Raw genomic sequence first — 25,175 nt, forward strand, 5'->3', positions numbered from 1 at the left:
ACTCCAGTTCCATTTCTACTGTGTACTAGTTGTATGATGCTGAATAAGTCATCCCTAACTGTTAACCCTTTGATGAAGGGACTAGAATAGACTATGGGTCTGAAGACCACTCCTGTGAGAAACACCGAAAGTGCTTGTCCTATCTGAGTGGTCATTAGGGGCAGGGCCTAGGTATCTTCACTGTTAATGAACACTTGGGATTTTGTTTGTTTTCTTGTTTAATTTTTATTATTTTTTATTTTGCTCATTGGAAGATAATTGCTTTACAATGTTGCTGTACAATTGCTGTACAATTGTACAACAATGTGAACTAGCTGTAAGTTTACATATATCCCCTCCCTCTTACGCCTCCCTCCCACTGTAGTTGATAATCACTGGATGAGATGATTCCTCGAGGGTATCTCAGGACAGGGACACTGTCATATTCTAAATGGTTTTGTTCTAGTGAAAGTGCTGGTTCATTTGTAAATCAGTTTACACTTTATGGACATACGGAATCCTTCGTTCTCCTTTGCTTCTCCTAACCAAAGAACCCAGTTTTTTCCCTCACTCATAGCTAACCATGGGGTCGCAAAGAGTTGGACATGACTGAGCGACTTCACTTTCTATAGCTAACCAGCCAAGGCTAAGATACAACATCCTGTCCAACCTTCATTTTCAAGTGAGCCAACTAATAATCAGCATCCTTGACTCCCAGGTCACTGCCTTGTCCATGAGATCTTGTAGCTGTTTCCTCTGTTGTTTCCCTAGCCTGACAATGAGGCCTTCAGTTTTGATTCCAGAACCCTGAGTCTCTTCTACTTCCTGCCACAGCTGAGATTTCTCTAGAAATCTCTCATTCACCTATTTGCTCTGGTTTACTTGGCAAGTTAGAGCTGGGAGGGTCACTGAATAAGGAGATTTGCTGCCAGACAGTGTGTAAAAATAAAACTAGTCAGAGCTGGAGAATGACGGAGGTAACAAAACACCGGTGAAATGAGTGGTTCATCACAGGGGAAGTTACCTAAACACTCAGTGACTGGACCCCTCATTCAGCCCCTGACCATCAGAGGCTGTGATCCTCAAAGAGAGAAATGAAGACATGTACTAAGTCTTTCATAAAAACAAATGTATTCAATTTACAGCAGTATTCTTTATTCACAGATGTATTCTTTCTACTTTCTGGTGTTAAAGGTATTTTAACCTTTTTTAAAGGGTGGCAACAATTAATTTTGCAACTCTATTTGATTGAAAAAAAAAAGACATTTAAAACTTTATGCTGATTCCCCAACTCTTGCTTTGGTTTGATTTTTCTTTAAATTTCTGTTGACCTCAAGTGGCTCAAAATCTCCTAGGGACATGGGCACTTTTCCTCAGCAGAGGTCTGTGGTCTTTCATGTACAAAGTATCTGAAAGGGGCACCCCCATCAGAAGCCTGGGGGCAGTTGTGCAAAGTACATTTTAAACTGTCAGTTTCCAGTGGAACCTCTTCATTGGAAAAGGGAGAAGTTTTCTCTACTTTAGCCCATTCACAAAGAGAGATTTTGGGGGCACACTGATTTTTTTCAAAGGGAGCCGTATGGAGTTTACGTTTTTTTGGTTAAGTGGTGGGAAAGATAATTATATTCTTATTTCGAACGTGAAGATAGAAACAGGAAGTGTGCACTTGGGTATGTGAGTTACCCTTTCTAGGTCAGAACCTGTCTTTCTGCTTGGTGAGTCTTAGTTCACGGCATTCATTTGCTGCTACTGTCTACTTTAAGGTGCGATTTCCTTAGATTTTAATACACTTACCTGGTGACCTGAAAAAAGAATCCTCTTAAAAGTTCCTATTTTGGGGTCCCCTTTCATATATTCTCCCAGATTCTCAATAGCTGTTAGAGCACTTCCGATGGACGAGTGTGAGCAGTGGGTTAGACTTCACACATGAGGGGCTCTGAAAGGGAGGGAACATTTATACCCATGGCAATGTACTTGGCTGGGATTCTCTGTTCCCTTTGCTATTTCTGCAGATATTTATGCTTAAAAAGACATTTCTCCCACCCCTGCAGCACAGCCAAACTTCTCCTCTGGCTGGATCGAGTCACCATTGGAAAACAACAACAACAAAAAAACGTCTCTTTGCTTAAGAAAAGCAGATGAGCTGGGGCAGAAAATAAAGGAACAAACAAGATGAGTGCCCTGGAGCCATTTTACAAAGGTAGAGGTTCATAAAGGTTTATAAAACTGACTTGAAAGTTGAAAAGTTAAAACTGACTTAACATCAGGCAAAACATCATTTCCAATCTCTGTCTTTGTTTGGGTGAATAGGGATATATGTTTGACATTTTTGCCCCAAATCTGCCCTTCAGTTTATCTGGGAGAAAAGATTTATCATCTTTTCTTTCAGTTTTTCAGTCCTTCATTAAGCCTTTCCAACCACAGAGTAGAGAACTTAAGACCTATGGAAGATAGCAGCAAAGATTTCTTATCCTTCCCGGAGGCCAAAGTCCCCTGGCTGCCTGTTCCCTGGGAGCAGCTGCAGGACTCCTGTGCTCCGCCTGGGTCTGTGTTTAGGCCTCTGGCTTGCTTACACAAAGGAATTCCAACTAGGATTTCAAGGGAAGCCTGGCTCCCACTCTCCTACAGCCCCCAGCAGGCGGGTTCTGCAAAAAGATATTCCTATACTCAGTATTCTTACAGTATATCTATAGAAGTATCTGCTTGAATTATAAGATTTGATGCTCACCTTTAAAAATGACTATTACTAACAATTTAAAGGAACTTTTACAGTGGAAAACTCAAATTCTATGGGGAAGAGTGATTCTAATAGGCAGTATATCCTTCTTCCTCAAGATTGCATTCATGTGTGGATGCAAGGAGATTCTTTCTCTTTTTGTTTTTTCTTTCTCAAAATACATGCATTGAATGTGTGAGTGTCGAGCACTTGCCTTGCCTCTGAGGGTACACAGTTAAGATTCAGTCACAGCCTTCACAGGGTCACAAACAGTTGGACACGATTGGGCATGCATGCATTACAAAATCTTCACAGTGATGGGGTTTGAGTCTTTCAAAACACAAAATGGATACTGAGTGAAGAATTCCGTCACCAGAAAGGAAACACCAAATACCTTCAAGACGCAAAATAACCAGGGACTTCAAAAAAGCCTAAGGATTCAAGAATCAGAGTTTGAGTAACAGGATTGGTCTTTAGGCTCTTCCCTCCAGCGTTCTGAAACTTCAGAGTGCCTTCTAAGCAGAAGATGAAAATATTATTATAAAGTCCATTTAAATAAACCTCCTATATGAAAAAGTTACCTCTCTCCAATTTGTTGAAATAAGAGAGTCATAATATTTATTTCATCAAGGGGGTGTGAAGCTTAGTTGGGATTAATTTACTTCATTACTCCTTCCAGGGCACTTAAAAATTTATATAATCCCATATGTGGTTTGTATGAACAGACTACATGAGGATCTGATGAGAAATAGTATGAATATTTCATCAAGTTTTTTCATCATTCTTTCAAGTATAACCACCCTCCTTCTAACTTGTCCAGTCCCTTGTTACAAGGCACCTGGTTACTAAAGAGCTGCCCCAAAGGAGTCCTTAGCCAACCATTCTGGGTGCCGCTGCCTCATTCATGGTTTTCCTTTCTTGTAGCCGCCGCCACCTCCTCTATGCTCACCGGATGCGTGATGCTGGTACAGCATGTACTCTTTAGATGTTTATCTGTGAACAACTACAGGACATCCACTTACACTTTGAATCTCTAGCATCTTACACACAAATTGGCAGACAAGAGGTGATTAAATAAAGGTGTATCAAATGAATGTGTGACCCAAACCCTCTGCTCTTGTTAAAAGGCAAACCTCAGCCCGGATCTTCTGAACACGTGACCTGTCGTTCTGTTTCTCTTCTTTTGCCGTTTGACTTCCCTCCCACATCTTCCCCTTCCTTTTTCACTCACCTAATTTGATCTATTTAAGGCAGAGATTTTCAACCTTGGCTGCACAGTAGAAGCACTGGAGGGAGTGTTATAAATAAAATGAACACCAACTCTTGGCCCCATCAGCAGAGATTTTGATTTACTTGGTTGGGGTGCAGCCCTGGCGTTGGTATTTTGTAAATGTTCCTGTGGTGAGTGGGAGGTGCAGCCAGGGCTTGAGAAATGATGATTTAAAGTGATACTCAAGTCCCACCTTCTCCTGAAAAGACGAATGTGCCTCCGAGGAGTTCACCTTCCTCTGGCTTCAAAGCAGTTATCGTTTTTAACCACTTATTAGATCACAAATCAAACACTGCCTGTTACAGGACCTCAGTGAGAGTCTGCTTTTTAACTCACTTACTGCATTTTGGTTCATCTCCTGTACTAGACTGGAAGAACCCTGAAGGCAGGAACTGTGTCTTCTACTTCTTTGCATCCCCATGCCATGCATATAGTGGACCAAAACATATTTTTGAGCATTAAAAAGAAAAAGAAAAAAAAAAAACAAAAAAAAACACCTAATAGAGACCATTTTAACTCTAAGGATGTCTTTGGTAAGAATAAAAATGCTGCAAAAAGGGTGGGGCAAGACTGAAGGAGAGGAGGGAAAGAGTAAATAAAAGTCAAATGGAAAAAAAGCTAAATTAGTCCAAAAGAAAATGTTTCCCAGCTTCTTAAAAGGGTTTTTTTTTTTTTTTTGCAACCCTGAAGCAGAATAAACAAGAGAATTAACTTGGCTTGTGCCCTGATAAGGAGATTTCTTTCCTGGTTATATAATTTTACAAAGTTTCCAGGGTGTAAAGAAAATAATCACCCACGGCGGACTCCTTGCCTTGGACTATACAATTCAACTTTCAGGTTAATCGGCTCGCGGATCTGCTCAGCTTGACCTGACCCCCTTCCAGCTCTGTGGTCTCAGACTAAGCCTCACATTCAAGAGCCCTGTTGTAGAGCTCAGTGTCATAGAAAGGGGATAAAACATAATCCTTATTCTATAACCTTGATCCTTTAGTCTAGAGGCCTCTACCTGTGCATTAAAAAAAAAAAAAAAAAAAGGTATCCTGGCATCCTCCCCAAGTAGCTGGTGCTCCATGGGTCTGCCCACACTAGAATGATCCGGGCAAATTCTCCTACTAAATTGAGTTAGAAGGAAATATTTTGTGCAATTACCTTAAAAGGTAGCTTTCAAATCTTATTTTATGCCCATATCCCAGAAAAAGTTTGGCTTGCATATGGCTTTTCTACTTGATCAGGAAGTCAGATCACAGGAAAGGTTCAGTGAATCACTAGGTACACCCTTTGCTAAGGCAAGATAAGGTCATCAAACAGAGACATGTTTTCAATACCAACATTTATCCTGGTTGTTAGGCCACACATTTAACAACTGGTCCCAAAAGTCACATACATTTCTATAAATTAATGAAATGTACATTCTTTTGCTTGGGTTGGCCATTTTAACACTGGTCATATTTTACTTTAATTTCCGATTATTGTGTGCAAACATGATTCAAAAACATTTAAATCCACTCGATGGATTAGTAATGATGGTAACAAGTTGTCCTTTGTAGATTAAGATAACGCTGCTGACCTATCTAATAGGATAGGAGTTGATAGACTGTCACTGATCTATCCCTGCTTTGCTTTCTGTTCTTCTTGTGACTAGTGGCCTGCATTTGACCTTATGAGCCAAGAACCAAGAGCCACCCAAACCCTCCACTCACCAAATAACAGTAGCCTGCTAGCTACTTTCTGTTGACACTGACAAAATAGAAATGACTAGTTAATTTACTAAAACAAAAGGAAAAGAAAAATGTGGCTCTGACTTCTTTATTTACTAATAAATGCTAAGTAGAATTACTAAAACTGGGATCTGGGAACCTGGAATCCATGGTACCCTATATAATAAACTGAATCAAAAAATCTGTGTGTACCATCTAAAATCAAGAACAGAGATAAACTGCAAGTTTTGAAGGCATAAAGTTAAGGATCCATGAAAATGAAAGCACACAAGCAATTTTGCTTTCTCAAATTAGAGTTTAGGTAGTAGTGCTTGACAATCCTTAATGGTATCCCTGATGGCTGTAAACAGGGTTTATTTAACATGATTTATAACTTAAGGTACAAACCAAAGGTTATTGGGTTCTACTGGAACATTTTTTAACATGTTCCACTGAAAGAGAAGTAATGGATTTAGAACCCAGAATACTTAAGTCATCAGGGAAAAGTTATCACTGAGGTAATGCACAGGCCAGGGCCTGAACACTCAAGAATGTTCCCTTCAGTGAAAACAAGCAGCTCTATCTTCTCAGAACATGGCCGACTCAATCATCGAGCTGGAATGTTATTTACACAGTCCCGAGCAAACTAAGAAGAAGTCTCTGGTCTATAACCAAGGGCACTCAGAAAGTCATGTCTGCAACAGGCAAAGACTCATGTCTGTTTTTGATGATTCCTGATTCCTTGAAAAACAGCCAGTTTACTTAATGCAGGTAAAGGGAAACAACTCCCTTCCCACCACCTTCTCCAGAAAGGACCACCATCATGATACTTCATGCCTCTTTCATTAATAACTTGGATTTGTTATATGTTTACCAAGATGGGCAAGTCTGGGTTCTGAATTCTGCCCCATCCAACAAAACAGGATAATCCCCCTGTCTTCTTTCTCCCACTTGTAGGAGAGGTCAAGATGGAGCCTGGTCCACATAGCAGGATAAAGTTGAGGTTAGATATCAGGAAAAATAAACTTCCTAATTATGAAACTTTTCATGGAAGGGGTCAGACTGTGGTGTTCCTTTCTTTGGAGTGGGAGGGGAAATTAAGAAAGATGTAAAAAGTAACCTTTCTGGATATAGGTGGGGAATTGAGTTCAGGATAGACAGCATTAATAGAGTTCTGAGAGAGTCATCATCCTTTTGGATAATTTCTGGCATCATTCAGTACTTTAACCTACTGGTTTATGAGTTAATGCAAAAGTACCCAGGATCTGGAGAAGAGTGTATTCACTTAGCAGAGTCTGTGTGGCCTAAGGATTTCAAAACATCCTAACCTCAAGAAAAAGCATCATCATTATTTAATTTATACACAAATAATCTAGCCCTTAACAAATATTAGCTAAGAGAAATGATCATTTATTCACCCTTTAGAGGTACAGTGTTGGAGATCCCTTAGGGGTGGAAACCTTGGTCACTCACCAAGCTATTGGCAAAAATCAGGGGGCAATGCTCTATTTTTTGTATTTTTTTCCTTGTGTGTGACTTATCTTCCCAGTTTACTAGAACTGCTATTGAGGTAGGCAGGGAGACTGGTTTCTTTACCCACTCTCTGACAGTGTTGGCCCAGGACAGACAGCATGGCCGATGCTTTCAGAAGATGAACACCCAGACTGCTGGTACATCTTGTTCCCTGACCTTGACAGTCAGAGAACATTGTCCAAGCACTCACCTGTCTTCTCTCTGAACCAAGGTACTGGAGAATCAGCCGGGTGTTCACACTGTGACTCCAGGTGTTTCCTAGTGCAGCTGTCAAACAGCTAGATCCAGAAGTGCCTGAAACGAAATAGAACGAAAGCATGCTTATGGACACCCAGTCTCATCATGGTCTTAAGCAAAAGTCCAGTCACTGTTCATTGCTCAGACAGTATTTGGGAGCCCAGGTAACTCTACAAAAGTTGATGAAGGAAAGAAGGAAGCAAGGGCTTAGGAATATGAGACTAAAAAGAAAAACCAGCATGGGTTTCCTTCAGCCTCAGTGAAAGTAACCACCATTGGGCTCAGAGATAACAGAGTTATATATCAATAAGAGGTTACAGTGCAAGGCAGGTTGGAGCCATCGCTAATAATAAATCAAGCTAACTCAACATCCATGGCAGAAAGGCATAACTCGACTACACAGAATAAGAGCCAGTTATGAAATAGTCTTAGTTTAATAAAGTTGTAAGACTTTTCCAGCTTGATAAGACTCTTAATTCAATTTTCCTTATCAATATAGAAATGGTGGCATATGTATATAAAATTTCTATGCCTTTTCATGGAGAAGGCAATGGCACCCCACTCCAGTACTCTTGCCTGGAAAATCCCATGGACAGAGGAGCCTGGTAGGCTGCAGACCATGGGGTCGCAAAGAGTCGGACATGACTGAGCGATTTCACTTTCACTTTTCCCTTTCATGCATTGGAGAAGGAAATGGCAACCCACTCCACTGTTCTTGCCTGGAGAATCCCAGGGACGGGGGAGCCTGGTGGGCTGCTGTCTATGGGGTTGCACAGAACCGGACACGACTGAAGCGACTTAGCAGCAGCAGCAGCATGCCTTTTCAACCTGAACATACATGAACCCAGAAGAGGAATCTGGAAGATCTCATCATTTCATATCTAATCTGTATTAGACATTCTTATCCCAAGAGAAACATTCTTTTACCTTCTAAGACTTTCCTATAAGGGGGAGGATCTGAAGTAAACTTTATCTGACTTTCTAGTCTATACTAAGTTACATTTCAGCTACCCTCTGACATCTCCAGAGCATCACTGATCTCGCTTAACATAACCAGAAGGAACCCATTCCTGCACTTCTCCCTTCTTCTGTGTTAGCGGCAGGCTTACAAGTCCCATCACTTAGAAGTCAGCACTGACTCTCATCTGGAGCACATTCTGAGGTCTCCTCCAAGCTCCTGTGTTCACTTTGGCCCTGGGCCATGAAATGAGTCTTAGCCTGAGGGGGCATGGTGGACTTGTAGTTTGCCTTGTGTACTCAAAATTCTATCTCTTTCCAATGAGAAGACCAAGTACCAAAAGGCTGAAGTCCACTGAATCAGCTAAAACAAAATGAGGCCTTGAATGTCTCGTTTGTTGCCTGCTCATGGCATCATCTCATGTTCACCCTCTGTGTGAAATAGGTATTGGTCCTCTTTTCTGGGTCACCATCTTTCAGGGTGCTCTCCCAACTCTGCATGGTCTTAAGCTTGTTGTTGTTCAGTCACTCAGTCATGTTCAACTCTTTGCAACTCCATGGACTACAGCATGCCAGATTTCCCTGTCTTTCACTATACTTGGAGTTTGCTCAAACTCATGTCTATTGAGTCGGTGATGCCATCCAACCATCTCTTCCTCTGTTTCCCCCTTCTCCTCCTACCCTCAATCTTTCCCGGCATCAAGGTCTTTTCCAATGAGTTGGCTCTTCACATCAGGTGGCCAAAGTATTGAAGCTTCAGCATCCGTCCTTCCAATGAATATTCAGTGTTGATTTCCTTAAGGATTGATTGATTTGAACTCCTTGCTGTCCAAGGGATTCTCAAGAGTCTTCTCCAGCACCACAGTTTGAAAGCATCAATTCCTCAGGCACTCAACCTTCTTTTATGGTCCAACTTTCACATCCAAACATGACTACTGGAAAAACCATAGCTTTGACTACATGGACCTTTGTCGGCAAAGTGATGTCTCCACTTTTTAATACACTCTCTAGGTTTGTCATAGCTTTTCTTCCAAAGAGCAAGCATCTTTTAATTTCATGGCTGCTGTCACCATCCATAGTGATTCTGAAGCACAAGAAAAGAAAATCTGTCAGTTTCCACTTTTTCTCCATCTATTTGCCATGAAGCAATGGGACCAGACACCACAAGTTTAGAGTTTTAAATGTTGAGTTTTAAGCCAGCTTTCCCACTCTCCTCTTTCACCCTCATCAAGAGGCTGTTTAGTTCCTTTTCACTTTCTGCCATTAGAGTGGTATTATGTGCATATCTGAGGTTGTTGATATTTCTCTTGGCAATCTTGATTCCAGCTTGGGACTCAACCAGTCCAGCATTTCACATGATGTACTCTGCATAGAAGTTAAACAAGCAGGGTGACAATATACAGCCTTGACGTATTCCTTTCCCAATTTTTTTTTTGTGTGTGTGTGTTTTAAAAAAATGTTCATTTGCACATTTACTGACCACGTTGATCCTAACCCTGTGCTTAGGGAAAATCCCTGTGATGGAAGCCCTGGTTTCCACAGGGAATCAGGCCCACACGTGGACAGAAGAATGGTAATAAACAGGATCACAAACCCCATCAGGGATGCGAGCACTTGGTGAGAGTGCTTGGTCAGGAGGCAGCACCAGTGGATTCCCAGCCATGGCTGGAAACCATTGTTCCATGTCCAGTTCTAGCTGGTGCTTCTTGACCTGCATATAGGTTTCTCAGGAGACAGGTAAGGTGGTCTGATACTCCCATCTCTTTAAGAATTTTCCAGTTTGTTGTGATCCACACAGTCAAAGGCTTTAGCGTAGTCAATGAGGCAGAAATAGACATTTTTCTGGAATTCTCTTGCTTTTTCTATGGTCCAATGGATGTTGGCAATTTGATCTCTGGTTCCTCTGCCTTTTATAAATCCAGCTTGTACACCTGGAAGTTCTTGGTTCATGTATTGGTAAAGTCTAGCTTGAAGGATTTTGAGCATTACTTTGTTAATGTGTGAAATGAGCTCAATTTTGTGGTAGTTTGAACATTCTTTGGCATTACCTTTCTTTGGGATTGGAATGAAAACTCACCTTTTCTAGTCCTGTGGCCATTGCTGAGTTTTCCAAATTTGCTGACATATTGAATGCAGCACTTTAACAGCATCATCTTTTAGGATTTGAAATAGCTCAGCTGGATTGCCATCACCTTCACTCTGTTCATGGTGATGTTTCCTAAGGCCCACTTGACTTTGTACTCCAGGATGTCTGGCTCTAGGTGAGTGATCACACCATCGTGGTTATCTGGTCATGAAGATCTTTTTTTGTACAGTTCTTCTGTGTATTCTTGCCACCTCTTTCTTAATCTCTTTTGCTTCTGTTAGGTCTTTGCTGTTTTTGTCCTTTATTGTGCCCATCCTTGCATTAATGTTCCCTTGGTATCTCCAATTTTCTTGAAGCGATCTCTAGTTTTTCCCATTCTATTGTTTTCCTCTATTTCTTTGCACTGTTCACTTAAGAAGGCTTTCTTCTCTCTCCTTCCTATTCTCTAGAACTCTGTATTCAGTTGGGTATATCTTTCCCTTTCTCCCTTGCCTTTTTCTTCTCTTTTCTCAGCTAGTTGTAAGGCCTCCTCAGACAACCACTTTGCCTTCTTGCATTTCTTTTTCTTTGGGATGGTTTTGGTCACCGCCTCCTATGCAATGTAACAAACCTCACCTATAGTTCTTCAGACACTCTGTCTACCAGATCTAATCCCTTTAATCTATTCCTCACCTCCACTGCATATTCATAGGGGATTTGATAACTCCTGGACTCAAATACAGCAACAGATAAACGTGGTTCAGTGGTTCTAGGCTGGAAATGATTCTGTGGGCAATATCGAGGTGTGAGTGCTATAGTGTCCAGAGGGTAGAGGTCAGGGATGCTGCTAAACACCTTGTGATGCACAGGCCAGTCCACACAACAAATTATCCAGCCCCAGATACAACAGAGCCGGTGGTGAGAAGCCATGGGTTAAAAAAAAACACATATATTTTTCTCTGGTTCAAGCAGATATGGGAATTGGATATCATCCACATTAGGGCCTCAACAAGCCTGGGGTTTCAGACTGAGGGAGATTTTAGTGAAGGAGAGAATAAAATTTAGGGTGACCTTGGTTCATCATATATACAATTCAAAACACAAATGAATTAATTTGAAAACAAATAATCTGGACTGTGCTGATCTGACCACACTGCTAACTTCAGGACTAGGTGTTCTGAATGCTTTGTCATCTGCATCTGCATCTCTCTGGCCCCATTTCTCTGGGTGGATGGTCCTGTAACCTTCTGACTTCTCTGTCTCCATCCTCCTTGAACTCTTGTCAGCATTTGATAAAGCTTCCTCCAGCATCCAATATACTAGCCTCTTTGCTTCTCCTTGTATCAATCATGTTGAGTATTCCTTTTCCTTCTCTGCTTTTCCTCTCTCTCTCTCCTTAGTTGTGGGTGGATCTCGGAGAGCTGGTCATGAACAGTTATTTCCCTAACACCCACATGCCTTCAGTGGCTAGGAAGGTAATGCATATTAATAAACAGACCAAGTGTCTGCATCTTAGCCGGTAGAAAGTCTTCACTACCACAAAGAGATGTACTCTCTCCCGTTTTTCTTGAAATACATGGACCTCTCAGTCCGTCTTTCATTCCCCCGTTTTTGATAGAGACACGTTAACAGAGAAGTATTTTCTGCTATAAGAAAGCCAGCACTGCAAGGACAGTAGCCACAGATGTTCCTTTTTCTTGCATTTTTACAAAACAGCTTTGCTGAGACAACTCACATGTTGTACCATCCACCCATTTACAGTGTACAGTTCAATGGTTTTTACTATATTCAGAGTTGATCAACCGTCACTACAATCAACTTTGGAACATTTTATCACCCCCAGAAGAAACTCCAGATCTCTTAGCCATAAGCCTGCAGCCCTTTCTTCCTGTCTTGAAGCCCTAGGCAATTATTAATCCACTTTCCGTCTAATAGTAAGTGCTAGGAGATGATGGGGAATAGTGGAGATGGTGGTGAATTAGACAACTCACCCACGATTTCAAGGGGACAGTCCCCAACCAGCCCCAGCTGCTATTGTCACATGGCAATAAGAGTTCATGGTTAGCCATATCTTTTGATCTTATTTTAAAAACTAATACTTTAAGTACAATCTTCTGATTGGAAAATGCTGGTTTATTTAAAACAATTTTTAAACATGTTAAATGACCCATTCCTACCAAGCTTGCAATGTCTGCTCCATGCGGGATGTCCTCACTGTTGACGAGAATGACACCCCCAGGGGGAATGACTTCTAAGCCTCTTAGTGTCCCACTTACCTCAGCCCCTGTCCCTCATTTTCAGCGACAAGATCTGCAGGCCTAACATGATGAATTTGGGTACTATAAATTCAGTATCTTCAAATCAAGCTTATACGCTTCCCGTATAAATTTATTCTTCCTTCTTTGGCCTTCTAGTTAATCTGATTTGAAACCTTAGTTCCATTTAAAAAATGTCTCCCTCTCCTGTGCTTCTCAGTTTCAATAAACTGTGAAGTCAGGTTCGTTTCACTGTCAATGTCTCACCTACATCCGTTCATTCTACCCCAACCTAGATCAGAGGCACATTAGCTTTCACCTGGGGATGGCTGCGGTCACCATGCTGCTCTGAGTTTCTCCCTACGAAAACATGCTTTATTCTACTGTTTGATTCAGCTGCCCAGGCACACAGCTAAGCGTGTTGCCCTTCCACTTACGAGCAGCAAGCTCAGAAACTTTTGGCGGCCCCCGAGTTCTTTTGAAGAGTTCTAAATTCCTAAGATTGGCGCTCTTGCAGCTGTGTCCGACCTGCCTCTGCACACGTCTTCCCTCCATTCCACTTCATAAAGACTCTGTCTGCTCCAATGTAATCACTCCTTCCTCGTGTCCCCCACCTCCCATGCCCACGCATCGTCTTCAATACTCCTTCTTACACGCCACCTCCCTGGTCATCACAGAAATAATGCCTTCCTCCTTCAAATGCCCATGACACTTTATATTATGCTCTCATGTTGCTGCCATTTTCTATCCTGTGGCATGCTACTTGTGTGCTTTTCTTAGCACCTCTGATGTATATTTTAAGAGGACCAAGTCCAAGTCTGATTTATATTAGTGTGCCTGATTCACAAGGTTGAAGACCCAAAGGATGCTTCAGAAACTGTGGTTAAATAGTCAATAAGTTATTACTATTAAACTTTGGACTATGTTATATATTTGTTTTAGCAGCAGATTTACATTCTTAATCCCATCTTGCTTAAGCCAAAGTTAATAGGTTTACATTTTTCAAGCAAACTCTAGAAGCTTGTGGCTCCGATGCCCACTAAGTGATAGGAGGAACTGAGCCTGAATTTGAAAGTTCACCAAGGAAGAGCTACCTGTGAATACCGAGGAGTTGCTAATGAGTTACGCACTCAAAAAAAAAAAAAAAAAGTGGTGATACAACTGTAGATGTTGCCCAGGTCCAAAAGCTGTTTAAGGGGTCAGAGCCATAAACGGCAGTAGTGCCTATTTAAAGAATTCCATGTCCCTAAATGAATGAAAACAGAATTTTAGAAAAGGACCCACATGCTTGGCTGCTTGTCAGACAGGTAAGCTTGGGTCCTTAACCCAGGGCCATGAGCATCAATAACCAGAGACAATTTTCCAATGGAAACCTTGAGTGGGCAAGCTTAGGGAGCTATATCTTCAGAAGTGTTTACAAATGCTAAGCCACCACAAGAGTGATAACAGCAGGACCTTAGATGATAAGGAAATGGGAAATGTTAAACGTTAAACGGTTGATAAGGAAAAACAATATTTTAAAAGTATAATACTATAAACTAGGCACTAGGTAAGCCCTTTAAATAAGGAGGGCTTATACCCTGTTTGAGCTTTGTATCTTAGGTACATCTTTTTTGATCCTGAAAACCACCTTATGAGGTAGGTAATATCATCATCCCTATCAACAGACCAAGGCTGTAAGAGATAAGTAATTCTCCCAAGGTCACATGTTCGTTAATGATAGAACCAGGGTTCAAAACTAGGCCGAGTCTTTTTTTTGGTGTATAGTTGATTCATAATGTTGTATCGGTTTCCAGTGTACAGCAAAGTGATTCAGATTATATATATCTTTTCCAGATTCTTTTCCTTTACCAAAGTGTTATTTGCTTAGTCATGTTCAACTCTTTGCGACCCTATGGACTATAGTCCACCAGGCTCCTCTGTCCATGGGATTTTCCAGGCAAGAATACTGGAGTGGGGTGCCTTCTCCGTTTTTCCCTTACAGGTTATCACAAAATATTGAGTTGAGTTCCCTGTGTTATACACATAGGTCCTTGTTGGTAATTTCTTTTACATATAGTAGCAGGTATATGACTGGGTCTTAATCACTATTCCAATTAGCCTTCTCTAGGCTCATTATGCCGGAGAAGGCAATGGCACCCCACTCCGGTACTCTTGCCTGGAGAGTCCCATGGACGGAGGAGCCTGGTAGGCTGCAGTCCATGGGGTCGCTAAGAGTCGGACACGACTGAGCGACTTCACTTTCACTTTTCATTTTAATGCATTGGAGGAGGAAATGGCAACCCTCTCCAGTGTTCTTGCCTGGAGAATCCCAGGGATGGGGGAGCCTGCTGGGCTGCCATCTATGGGGTCGCACAGAGTTGGACACGACTGAAGCGACTTAGCAGCAGCAGCAGCAGGCTCATTATGTCAAATAGCTGGCCACTCTGCCAGCCTGGGGCAGGTGGGGTGGTGGTGGCTGGGAAGGGCCTGAAGAGCCCAGAGGCTTATCTCTGGGAAGACACTGATGGAAGTATGTTGTGAGCATCTTATCAACTCATCTGAACTCTGTGCGTCATTCAGGCCCTACACTCGGCTTCCTCTGTTCTGATGTACAGCAATAACCCAGGGCAAGGGGTTTCCAGAAAGACACTACGTGCCCTGGCGTGGCAAGTTATTTAACCTTACTCAACTGGCCCAGCAACTGGATTCAGGCAAATCAGGTGGCCTGAAACTGACCCTCTCTGGTTGGAGGATTAAAAAATCTGGTGAAGACTGAAAAGTTATTTCACTTAATAGGACTCTGGATATGGAAAAACAATTGAAGAGTGGTTACAGGTGGTGGCATGGCTTGAGAAAGGGAAGTGGGGAAGCTATCAGTTACTATAAATTTGTAATTTTATTTTCAACTAGAAAACTCAGTGGTCTCTAATGTCTTTTGACTTTTAAGCATTCCTGTGTGAGGGCTGGCATAGATGATCATTAATGCTATTTATAGGAAATTTAAGGTAGAAGGAATCTGCTTATTGGCTTTTCAGAAAAGGTGATTTCCTGCCCAATGACCTAATTGGTCAGGAAACAGCTATGTGAATCTTTTCTAAGCTCATTTTAGCAGAAGGTACAAAAATCGGGGCATTCTCTCCCTCTCTCCTTTTCGATGACTGTGATATTTAGATCTGCCAAGGCAGTATGACTTCATTGTACTAGAATTTGGTTGATTCCAATACAAATAAAAAATCAAATAAGTGAATTGGGTTTTAAAAATATTTTCATTATTGGAGATTTTTCATGGTCACAAGACTGAGCTTATAGAAGTACCTGAGTAAGCTCCAGACAGAAAATCTAATTTATTTACACCGAAGTCAGGTCTCTTTGGGAATCCCTAGTGGCTCATCGGTAAAGAATCCGCCTGCTATGCAGGAGATAGGGGGTTTGATCCCTGGGTTGGGAAGATTTCCGGAAGAAGGAAATGGCAGCCTACTCTAGTATTCTTGTCTGGGAAATCCTATGGACAGAGGAGCCTGGCAGGCGACAGTCCATGGGATCATAAGAGTTGTACATGACTTAAAACTAAACCACCATCACCGGATCTCCTTTAAAAAGACCGAGGGAATAGTCATCCTCTACTGTCTCAGAGACACTTTCAGGTAAGTCAAAGCATACCCTCTCTCTGTGATTGCTCATCCATCCGTAAAATGTGAATAATAATTTTTGCCTCCAGGAAACCAAAGGTTCTCGATGACCCTTAGATGAAGATACTTGATATGTATAAATGACAGGAACAATGATGATTAAACACTGAAGATAAAATTCTAGGGAGAAAAGAAGTTTAATCATCATCTAGTACTTTTTTTTTATTCTTACAATGAGGCAGGCTAGTAAAGCTCAGTAATGAAGTGGTTAAAACAGCAGGATTTGGATTCTGGAATATCTTTCATGACTACTATCTCTGGATCCATTCCCCTACTCCTTTGGAGTGGGAGTGGTTACGAAGACAAATTTCTTATAAGGCAAGAAGCTCGTGCTCTCTCGCTCTCTCTCTTTCTCTCTCTCTCTCTCTCTCTCTCTCTCTCTCTCTCTCTCGGCTCTGCACGGAGGGTGTAGTCCTTGTGCAATCAGCCTGGAGGAGGATAAGCAGGTTGCTATGTAGCCTTGATTTCCAAAAAGGTAATGGGCCTCTGGTACCAATCAGTGTCAGTACTGAGGGCGCTTTCAATGAGGAAACTCCTTCTCTAAAAACATTGCAATTTATGGCTCCTATGCTAAGCGTTTCTGGGAAGTCAAATGGAATCTCCAGTATATAACATGAAAGTGTGCCCTGTGGCAAAAGGTCAGCTTTAAAAGACTAGACTTTTCCATGCTTTAAAAAAAAAAAAATGTAAACAAAGCAGCAACTCCCAGAATAGGAACCGAGGGGAAGGAGAAGTTCATGGCCAGAGAGGGCTGGCTCCTCTGGACATTAGGTCTCTCCTGCCCCTTTAAATGAAAGACAATTTATTGAGACTAGAAAGAGGAAACTTTAAAAAACAAAAAAAGGATGAAAATACAAATGTTTTCAGTACTTAAATAAGTTCAGGGAAGGGGATGGTGTTGTTAACCACTGGAGTTGACATTCTCTTTCTGATCTCTCATCCTCACATCTGAAACATGTTCTATATGATGCATGATGGCATATGGCTGGCTGGAAGACAGGACCCTGGAATTCTATTTCTGACTTAGCTGTGGGCTTTTTTCTTTTTAATATTTCTTTATTTATTTGGCTGTGTCCGGTCTTAGCTGAGGCACGGAGGATCTTCGTTGCGCCATGTGGGAACTTCCATTGCAGTGAAGAGGCTCTAGTTGTGGCGTGTGGGCTCCAGAGCACGTGGCTCTCTAGTTGTGCTGCACCAGCCTAGCTGCTCTGTGGCATGTGGGATCTTACTTCCCTAGGCAGGGGTGGAACCCGCATCCCTTGCATTGCAAGGCAAATTCTTAACCACTAGACCACCAGGGAAGTCCCTAGCTGTGGGCTTTTAATGAGACCAGGTGGGAGAAGAGAATGATGTAACTGAGAACATCTTAGCAGACCTTGGTAATGAGCAGTTAGTTCACTTCTCTGAGCCTCCATTTCCTCATCCACGACAAGAAGGGGTTGTTCAAAATGATCTCAAAAGTTCCCGCCTGTACAAAGAACTTTGAATCGATGGTATTTTAATGGCAAGAAATTAGTTCCTCATTCTGGACCTTACTTTTTCCAGGAAGTCTGAGACTGCTCTACTCCGTGTGCTGTTTCTCAATGTCTGCGCCCCACCCAGCACTCATCTAAGACTGAAGAGTGCAGATGTGGGCTTCTTTTCCTAAGAGCAGATTTCTCCCCAGACTAGGGATTTTCTTAGTCTATCCTACCTACTAAAACCTTTTGATGGGTAAACACGTGTTGGCCAGTGGCCAAATCCCAGCAAACACAACTTCATAAGAACAAAGCTTAAAGATGGGAGTCTGAGTGAGAGAGTAGGGATTAGAAAGGGATTATCGTTCATTAAATTCAGTTTCCCCTGTTTAAAACCAGGCCCATGGAAGTTGCTGAGCTTCAGCATATGTTTTTTTGGTTGTTGTTGTTGTTGGGTTACTCATTTGAAGTGAGGAAGTGACTGAGAATCTTGTTTAGCCTCAATAGAAAGATGAAGTAGGGAAATATTTAGATCTTTTTCCCAAGCTTCCCAGAGTAGCCTGAGTTACTTCTGCTAATGGATCATGAGCCCTTTTGCTATTTGATGCAGAAAGCCAGAATTTCAGCAACCTACACTGAAGAGGCTGTCTATAAAGAGGGAGGAAGACTACAGAGGATAGGGTATTTGAGAATAAGGATTCAAGACAACTGACAAGTTCCATAAGGCCACATGGCAAATGAGAAGGAAATTCAAAAGGGAGGGGATATGTGTATACATATAGCAGATTAACTCTGCTGTACAGTATAAACCAACACAACATTGTAAGGCAACTATACTCCAATAAAAATTAATTTAAATAAAAAGTGATTGAGACAGGCTCAGACATCTGTCCTCCAGCAAAATTAATTTCCTTGGAGGCTTGTGCTTCACTAACTGAACCTGTGAACCAGCTGTATTTAGCATATACTCTACTTCCTTGGGTCTTTAAAATTGCCGATGGTCTGTAGGTCAAGTTCCAACGGAAGTGATATTTCTGATCTAGCTCTATAAATAGCACACTGGAAAAAACCCATCAGCTGCATATGGCCTGGGGACCACACGCTATCTATTAAGTAAGTAACCACAGTATCTGTGCTGCCATTTTAGACGAGGAAAAAAAAAATCTCTTGTTATTTATAATCTTCTGAGCCTTGAGATTCTCAAAATACTTTAAAGTTATTAGTCTTCTTTCAAATTTACAAATAAAGGATCTGAGGCATAAAACCACACAATAACTGCTTCAACAGCATCTGCCCACTGAGGAAGACCTTCGGCCTGAGTAAAGAATAAGGTTGCTGCATTTTGAGAAAACAGAGGATTTCGTTCCCAATGTCTCTTGGTGAGAGGTGAAAAAGGTGAATGCAGTCCAGAGTCTTTCCTTGCACAACACACCCAGTCTTGTCCAAGTTTCTGTAAAGCTCATTCCTGAGGAAGGTAAGAAATGTGAAGAAGACAAGATAAGGTGGGATGATCAGAACCTTTGGAATGCAAGGGTTAGAGATGGGGCAATCCTCCACAGCAGAAGGGAGACGTAGAGTTAAGCTAATCACTAGGATAAAGACTGGTTATGCAGCAGCACAAACCACTCAAACAAGTCCACTGGTTTTTGTGTGGGGAGGAAATACTTTAAGTTTCCCATAGTCTCAGAGTGGTTCATGTAAGCTATAATCCCACCAGAATGCTTTAGAAAATGAAATGGGGGCATCTCAATAAATATATTGGGATGAAAGAGAGAAATCAGGACCATTCAGGGGCCAACCAAGATGCATGGTTCACCCTACAGAGATATCTTGTAGGAAATGTCCAGAATTGGGATGAGGATTTTCACCCTACGAAATATTGGTCCTTCCAGAACCCATCTCATTTACCGACCAGAAGTTCTATAGGGGACACTGCATAGGGCTTTTATGTTTGCAGTGACAATCGTAAAGGTCCTCAAAGACAGCTAGGAAAACACAGGCCTGAGAAGAACAGAACTAGGGTGTCTGAATAGAAAGGAGCAATCTCCCCACCCAGCTCAGCTTCCATCTTGCTCAGGAGGCCATGACCCTGAACGTTTTCTCCAATGACACAGTTTTCTTCCTGCTAGCCTCTATTTAAGGAAAAAAAAAAGATTCTGAATGGTGGCCTCTAGCTAGATCTCCTGACCCTTTGAAAAACTCTTTAATAAAAATAAATTCACTCACTAGAGAAAACACATACTATCTTTAAGTAAATGCCAGCAAAATAAAACAAAGGGAAAAAAATCCCCGAACTCAAACATTTAAGGAAATTAAAGGCTTTTTTTTTTTTTCTCTTAATTTAGGTGTCATTCAATATAAGGCAGGAAGATGACTTATGTGAAATGGGCTTTCTTCTGCAAAAATGTGTCCCATCTGTTTGCTGTGAATTCCTCAAACTGTGCCCATCAGCCATCTTGGTATGAGTTCTGCTTTTCTACTCTGTAGAATCTGAGGATATCAGAGCCAGATTGCAGTAAATCTTAGGTATTATATCTGGTCATCATCTCATTTTTTGACCATTCATTTTCAGGTGACTCTCTTTTCTTGCTGAAGTAGAAGGAATACAGCCAACTTATCCTGATTACTGATTGTTTATAGTGGCTCAGTGGTAAAGAATCTGCTTGCCAGTGCAGGAGACGCAGTTCAGTCCCTGGGTCAGGAAGATTCCCTGGAGAAGGAAATGACAACCCACCCTAGTACTCTTGCCTGGGAAATCCCATGGACAGAGGAGACTGGCGGGCTACAGTCCATGGTGTAGCAAGAGTTGGACACCATTTAGTAACTAAACAACAAAAACAGTCCTGGCTTCTGGAAAAAGATCACCCTCAGATATGTGCATTGCCTTTGGAGAAAGTTGGGAAGGGTAAAAAGTCACATCTTTTTTTTTTTTTTCCTTTTCAACATTTCTTGGAATTTATATATTCTTTAAAAAAAGATTTTATTTTTTATTTACTTTTTTACTTATTTTGTTTGTTTTTAAAGTGGCATATCACTTATTGGTCACTTTTCCTGGGCAGATTTAAAAACTATGCATGTGTGCTAAGTTGCTTCGGTAGTGTCCGACTATTTGCAACCCTATGGACTATATAGCCCATCAAGTTCCTCTGTCCATGGGATTCTCCAGGCAAGAATATTGAGAATTCTCTGGTGGATCAGTCAGTAAAGAATCTGCCTGCAATGAAGGAGAACCAGGTTCAATCCCTGGGTCAGGAAGATTCCCTGGAGAAGGGAATGGCTACCCACTCTAGTATTATTGCCTAGAGAATTCCATAAGATAGAGGATCCTGGTGGGTTACAGTCAAGGTTTATTAAAAACCATGGCAAAATAATATTTAGTAGCTTTTCATAGCCAAGGAATTAGTCTGGACAATGAGTAAGCCAGGTGACAGCCCATTTGATTAAAGATCAAAGGGATACACTAACAGTCACAGGGTTTGTCTTTGGGAAATCAGCTTACAGGGCAAACCCAGGACCAGGAGACAGAGTCTTTTCCCAGGGCCTCAGCTGATGCAGAATTTGGCCCAGGTAAGTCTGCTTTTGCTTCAGGCTGACACTGGATCACTGGCTCTTTGCAAGTAATAAGGAGAGAAGGAGGGGAAACGCTGTTGTTTATCAGGAAATATGTTTTTGAAAAATATTTCTATGAAAACAGCAGCGGCTTAAAAAAGATCATCAATGTGGAAAGACATTTCAACTGAATACAATGTGTTATCCTGAACTGGCTCTTGGATCAGAAAAAAAAACTGCTGTGAATGACATTATTAGGACACCTGGCAAAGTTTGAATATGGCTGGTATATTAGATAATGGTATTATATCAGCACTAATTTCCTGGGTGAGATCACTGTATTGTGGTTATGTTAGAGAAGTTCTTGTGCTTAAAAGAAAAGTGCTGAAGCATTTGGAGATGAAGGGTCATGATGTCTAAAAGTTACTCTAAAATGGTTCAGCAAAGATAACAATAATAAATTAATATTATAAAAAAATAGACAACAGTAATATGAAAGAAATCAAATGAATAGGGTAAAATGTTAACGATTTAGGGGAAGGATATGTAGGAGTTCATTATACTTTCCTTGGAACTTTTTTGTAGGTTTGAATTCTTTTTCTACCAAAAAAAAAAAAAAAAAAAAAAAGGCGTGAAAATATAGGCTGGCCTACCCTATGAGAAGACCTGGGTAACTGATATGAAATCAGGATACAAGACTAGATCTCTGGAGAAATAACTAAAGGCATTGTTTCATATGTATTTTTATGCAGCAGAATCACCTAAACCAGGTAAACCACTCTAAAAAATGCAGACTCCTTGACCCCATACCAAACCTAGTGAGTCAGGATCTCTGAGCGGTCATTGCCCAGAGGTCTGCATTTTCAAAATGCTCTCCCAGATCATTCGTTTGAAAATGAAATTACATATTAGGCATTTGTTGTTTTGGTTTTTAAGTGTAGGTTTCTCAGACCCATGGACAGTCCATGGAGCAAATGTTATGAAAATCTCTACCTAAATACCCCATGATGCAGCTTTTCATCATGGAAGGCAACATTCTGGTGAATGCCCTTTGGTCTGTTTTCCAAGGAGGGTAGAGAAGAGAAGTAAATGCTCTTTAGAAATTCTATAATTCATCTGGTTAAACTGCTTGTCAGAAGAATCACCCAAGACCCTAATTCAGAAAGTGAAGGAGGGGCAGCTGACTGCCTGGGGCATGAAACAGGACAGGACAAGTAAAGGGGCCCACGTCCCCACGCAGGCAGAGACCCTCAGTAAGGTCCTCAGTCAGGCTCCCTGACCACCATTTCTTCCAGAGGCCAAACACAGCTCAGCTTTCAGAGTTCAAGCTCCCTGCTTTGTTTCTTCTGTGAGAACAGAAACAGAAAATAAAGAGAATGAAATGGGATTGGAGAAAGACGCCCTGAGGTGCTTGGAAAACTCCAGGGAACTTAGGAGCATCCAGTGAATCCAAGTTAAAGTGCATTAATACATACTGCTTCCTTCAAAGCGGCTACATTGGTGTAATCATTATTCCCATTTCACAGAACAAAGAAGTGACCTGACTCCTGAAACCCACCTAGTCCAAGGCAGAGCTGGGGCCCAAGCCCAGGTATTCTGCGACTTCCTGCTGTCCCAGTTGCTTCCCTTTGGGCATCTGAGAGCACATCAACGTGGGGAATGCTTCTAATTATCACCTTGCCCAGAGTGTGAAGATTTATTGTTATGCTTTCCTCCGGCCCCACTTAAGCACCCCTTTGGGAAGTAGAGTGATCATGACAGAAATCAGGATATTTTCATGCGTGGGAGGGAATGGAATGCTGGTGTCTCATATGTTTGTTGCCCCGAAGGCTTCTAAGAAGGGGGCGGGGGGTGGGGGAGCAGATTGTTGAATCCTTGGTGAGGCAATCTCAGAACCCACAGCACCCTGAGTTTTACACAAGAACCCCAAAGGTTCTTCAGGTTTCCTTCCCACACCGGTGAACTCAGCTTGGCTGCTGCGTTCCTTCAGTTCAGCCTGTGTCTCCCTGACATTTGGAGCTGGGCTTCCTGAGTCAAGGCTAGGATAGAAGCAACTGCACGTCTCCTATTTTGCGACGTGCACACACACGCACGTACACAAGGGCTGTCCCCATGCCTGTCATACCAACACAAGGCTCAAAATAAATTGCAGCCGCCGAGGAAGGGAAAATCCCATCTGTGACAGGAACTCACAGTGGCCCCCAGATCACAAGCTGTAAGGTCCGAACCATGTGCAGACCGCTAGAATGTAGGGGCTCTTAGGCAATGGAGATGACCTTGCTTTAACTTCCTCAAGTGTTCCTCCAAGAGAGTGTCCCAGTCCGTGGTGCAGCACAGCTTTTCAGGCAGCAGGCTTATGAAGGGAAAGGGAACTGATGAACCGAATGTGCTGATGCTAACAGGGCTATTTTAATCGGGGGAACTGGTTTTGGTGGCAGCAGGCTGTCAGTCCACATCTTCAAACCATGAGTTCTTAAGCAAGGCAATTTCCTTCTTCCTTGAAGGCCACTGTTTATCTATGGGCTGGAACTATGGGTTTACTGAAAATGGCCAGTTTCAGCAAACTGACCAAGACAACTGGGTTGGTGTAATTTGTCTCCCAACTCAGAGGTCAGCTGATATAAGGCATTATGGTAAAGGACTGACTACCAGGTAACATTTTTGGGGATGATTAGTACTTTCTGAGCAGGAGGCTCAATACCTTACGTACATTATCTCTATGGAGATGTCATTATGATGCCAATTTTCTAGAGAAGGAAGCTGATCAACAGGGAGAGTCAGTGATTACCCGAGGTTGCTCAGCAAGTGGCAGAGTAAGGACTTGATCCCAGGTGTCTAACTAGTCACTTCAGCCATTTAGAAGGTACCACAACAATGACCACTCATTTCCCCCTCTGGAAGAGAAAAGTCATTGGGCTGCCCTACCCCATTTTCTAAATATTCTACTCATTTTCTTTTCCATGTTAAACTATAATATTTAATGTCTTATTCAGAGTCATCTGTGCCTGACTAGAAAAGCATATTTGATTAGCGTTCTCTCCCTGTTGTTGGGAAACTCTTAGTCATATGATAGGTTTCTCGAAACTGATACCAAAGAAAAATAAATCTCCAGATTCTGTAGCTTTTCAACTGAAAATATGTCAAATAACCTGAGTTGCCAAAATCATGACTGGCTTTCCTTCTGTGACTATAATCTCCACATCTGGTTCACCTTCTTTGCCAGAAGAACATTATCATATGTCTTTTGTGTATATCTTAGGATGTTGCTGTGTTTTATGACATTGCCAAGTGGAATTGCTATGTTAATCATCATTACAATCCCATTGATAATTGCATTAGTGCTTTTCTCAATGTTAACTGCACAATAAAAAATAAAGCAGCAGAAGGCAAGTGTGGGAGAGTCAGAAGAGACCCACAGGAGCCAACTAGCCCATCTTCTCATCTGTACTGCATTGCAGATATTACTATAGTTGTGAGATGCGTGCTGACATAGCAGCCACAGTTATCATTTACCCATACCTACTACGCGCCAGATGTGATTCCAGGCGCTTTACATGATAAAATTCTCTTAATCATCTCAACAATATGAAACTGGATACTATTACCGCCCTCATTTTACAGATGATGAAACTGTGCTCACATCTGTACAGCTAGTAAGTGGTGGGGAGGATTCAAACCCTCACAGTCCAGCCCCAGGGCCTGCTCCAGCCTTGCCCGTGATTCCCACAGGCAGTCCAGGCTGGGAGTCCATGTTCTAGCTGACTTCCCATGGCAGCAGCTGAGTCTGAT

At 41.9% G+C, this 25,175-nt stretch overlaps 1 protein-coding gene across 4 annotated transcripts in view; it reads right to left on the reverse strand.

Moving 5' to 3' along the window:
- Positions 1-25,175, reverse strand: part of RAD51B (RAD51 paralog B) — a 617,639-nt gene that overhangs the window by 46,939 nt on the left and 545,525 nt on the right. For 2 of the 4 annotated variants that reach the window (XR_006542660.2, XR_006542661.2), the window contains exons 9-10: positions 7,386-7,489; positions 1,774-1,915 (exon numbers count right to left, since the gene is read on the reverse strand). Coding sequence is in view for 2 of the 4 variants with exons in the window: in XM_006056167.4 (XP_006056229.1) it covers positions 7,386-7,489 (104 nt within the window). In the remaining 2 variants the exon portion in view is untranslated. The remainder of the gene's footprint in view (positions 1-1,773; positions 1,916-7,385; positions 7,490-25,175) is intronic. The other 2 variants (XM_006056167.4, XM_044924813.2) reach the window with 1 other exon arrangement.

Source organism: Bubalus bubalis, chromosome 11 (assembly GCF_019923935.1).
Source record: "Bubalus bubalis isolate 160015118507 breed Murrah chromosome 11, NDDB_SH_1, whole genome shotgun sequence".
Taxonomy (NCBI): Eukaryota; Metazoa; Chordata; class Mammalia; order Artiodactyla; family Bovidae; genus Bubalus; species Bubalus bubalis.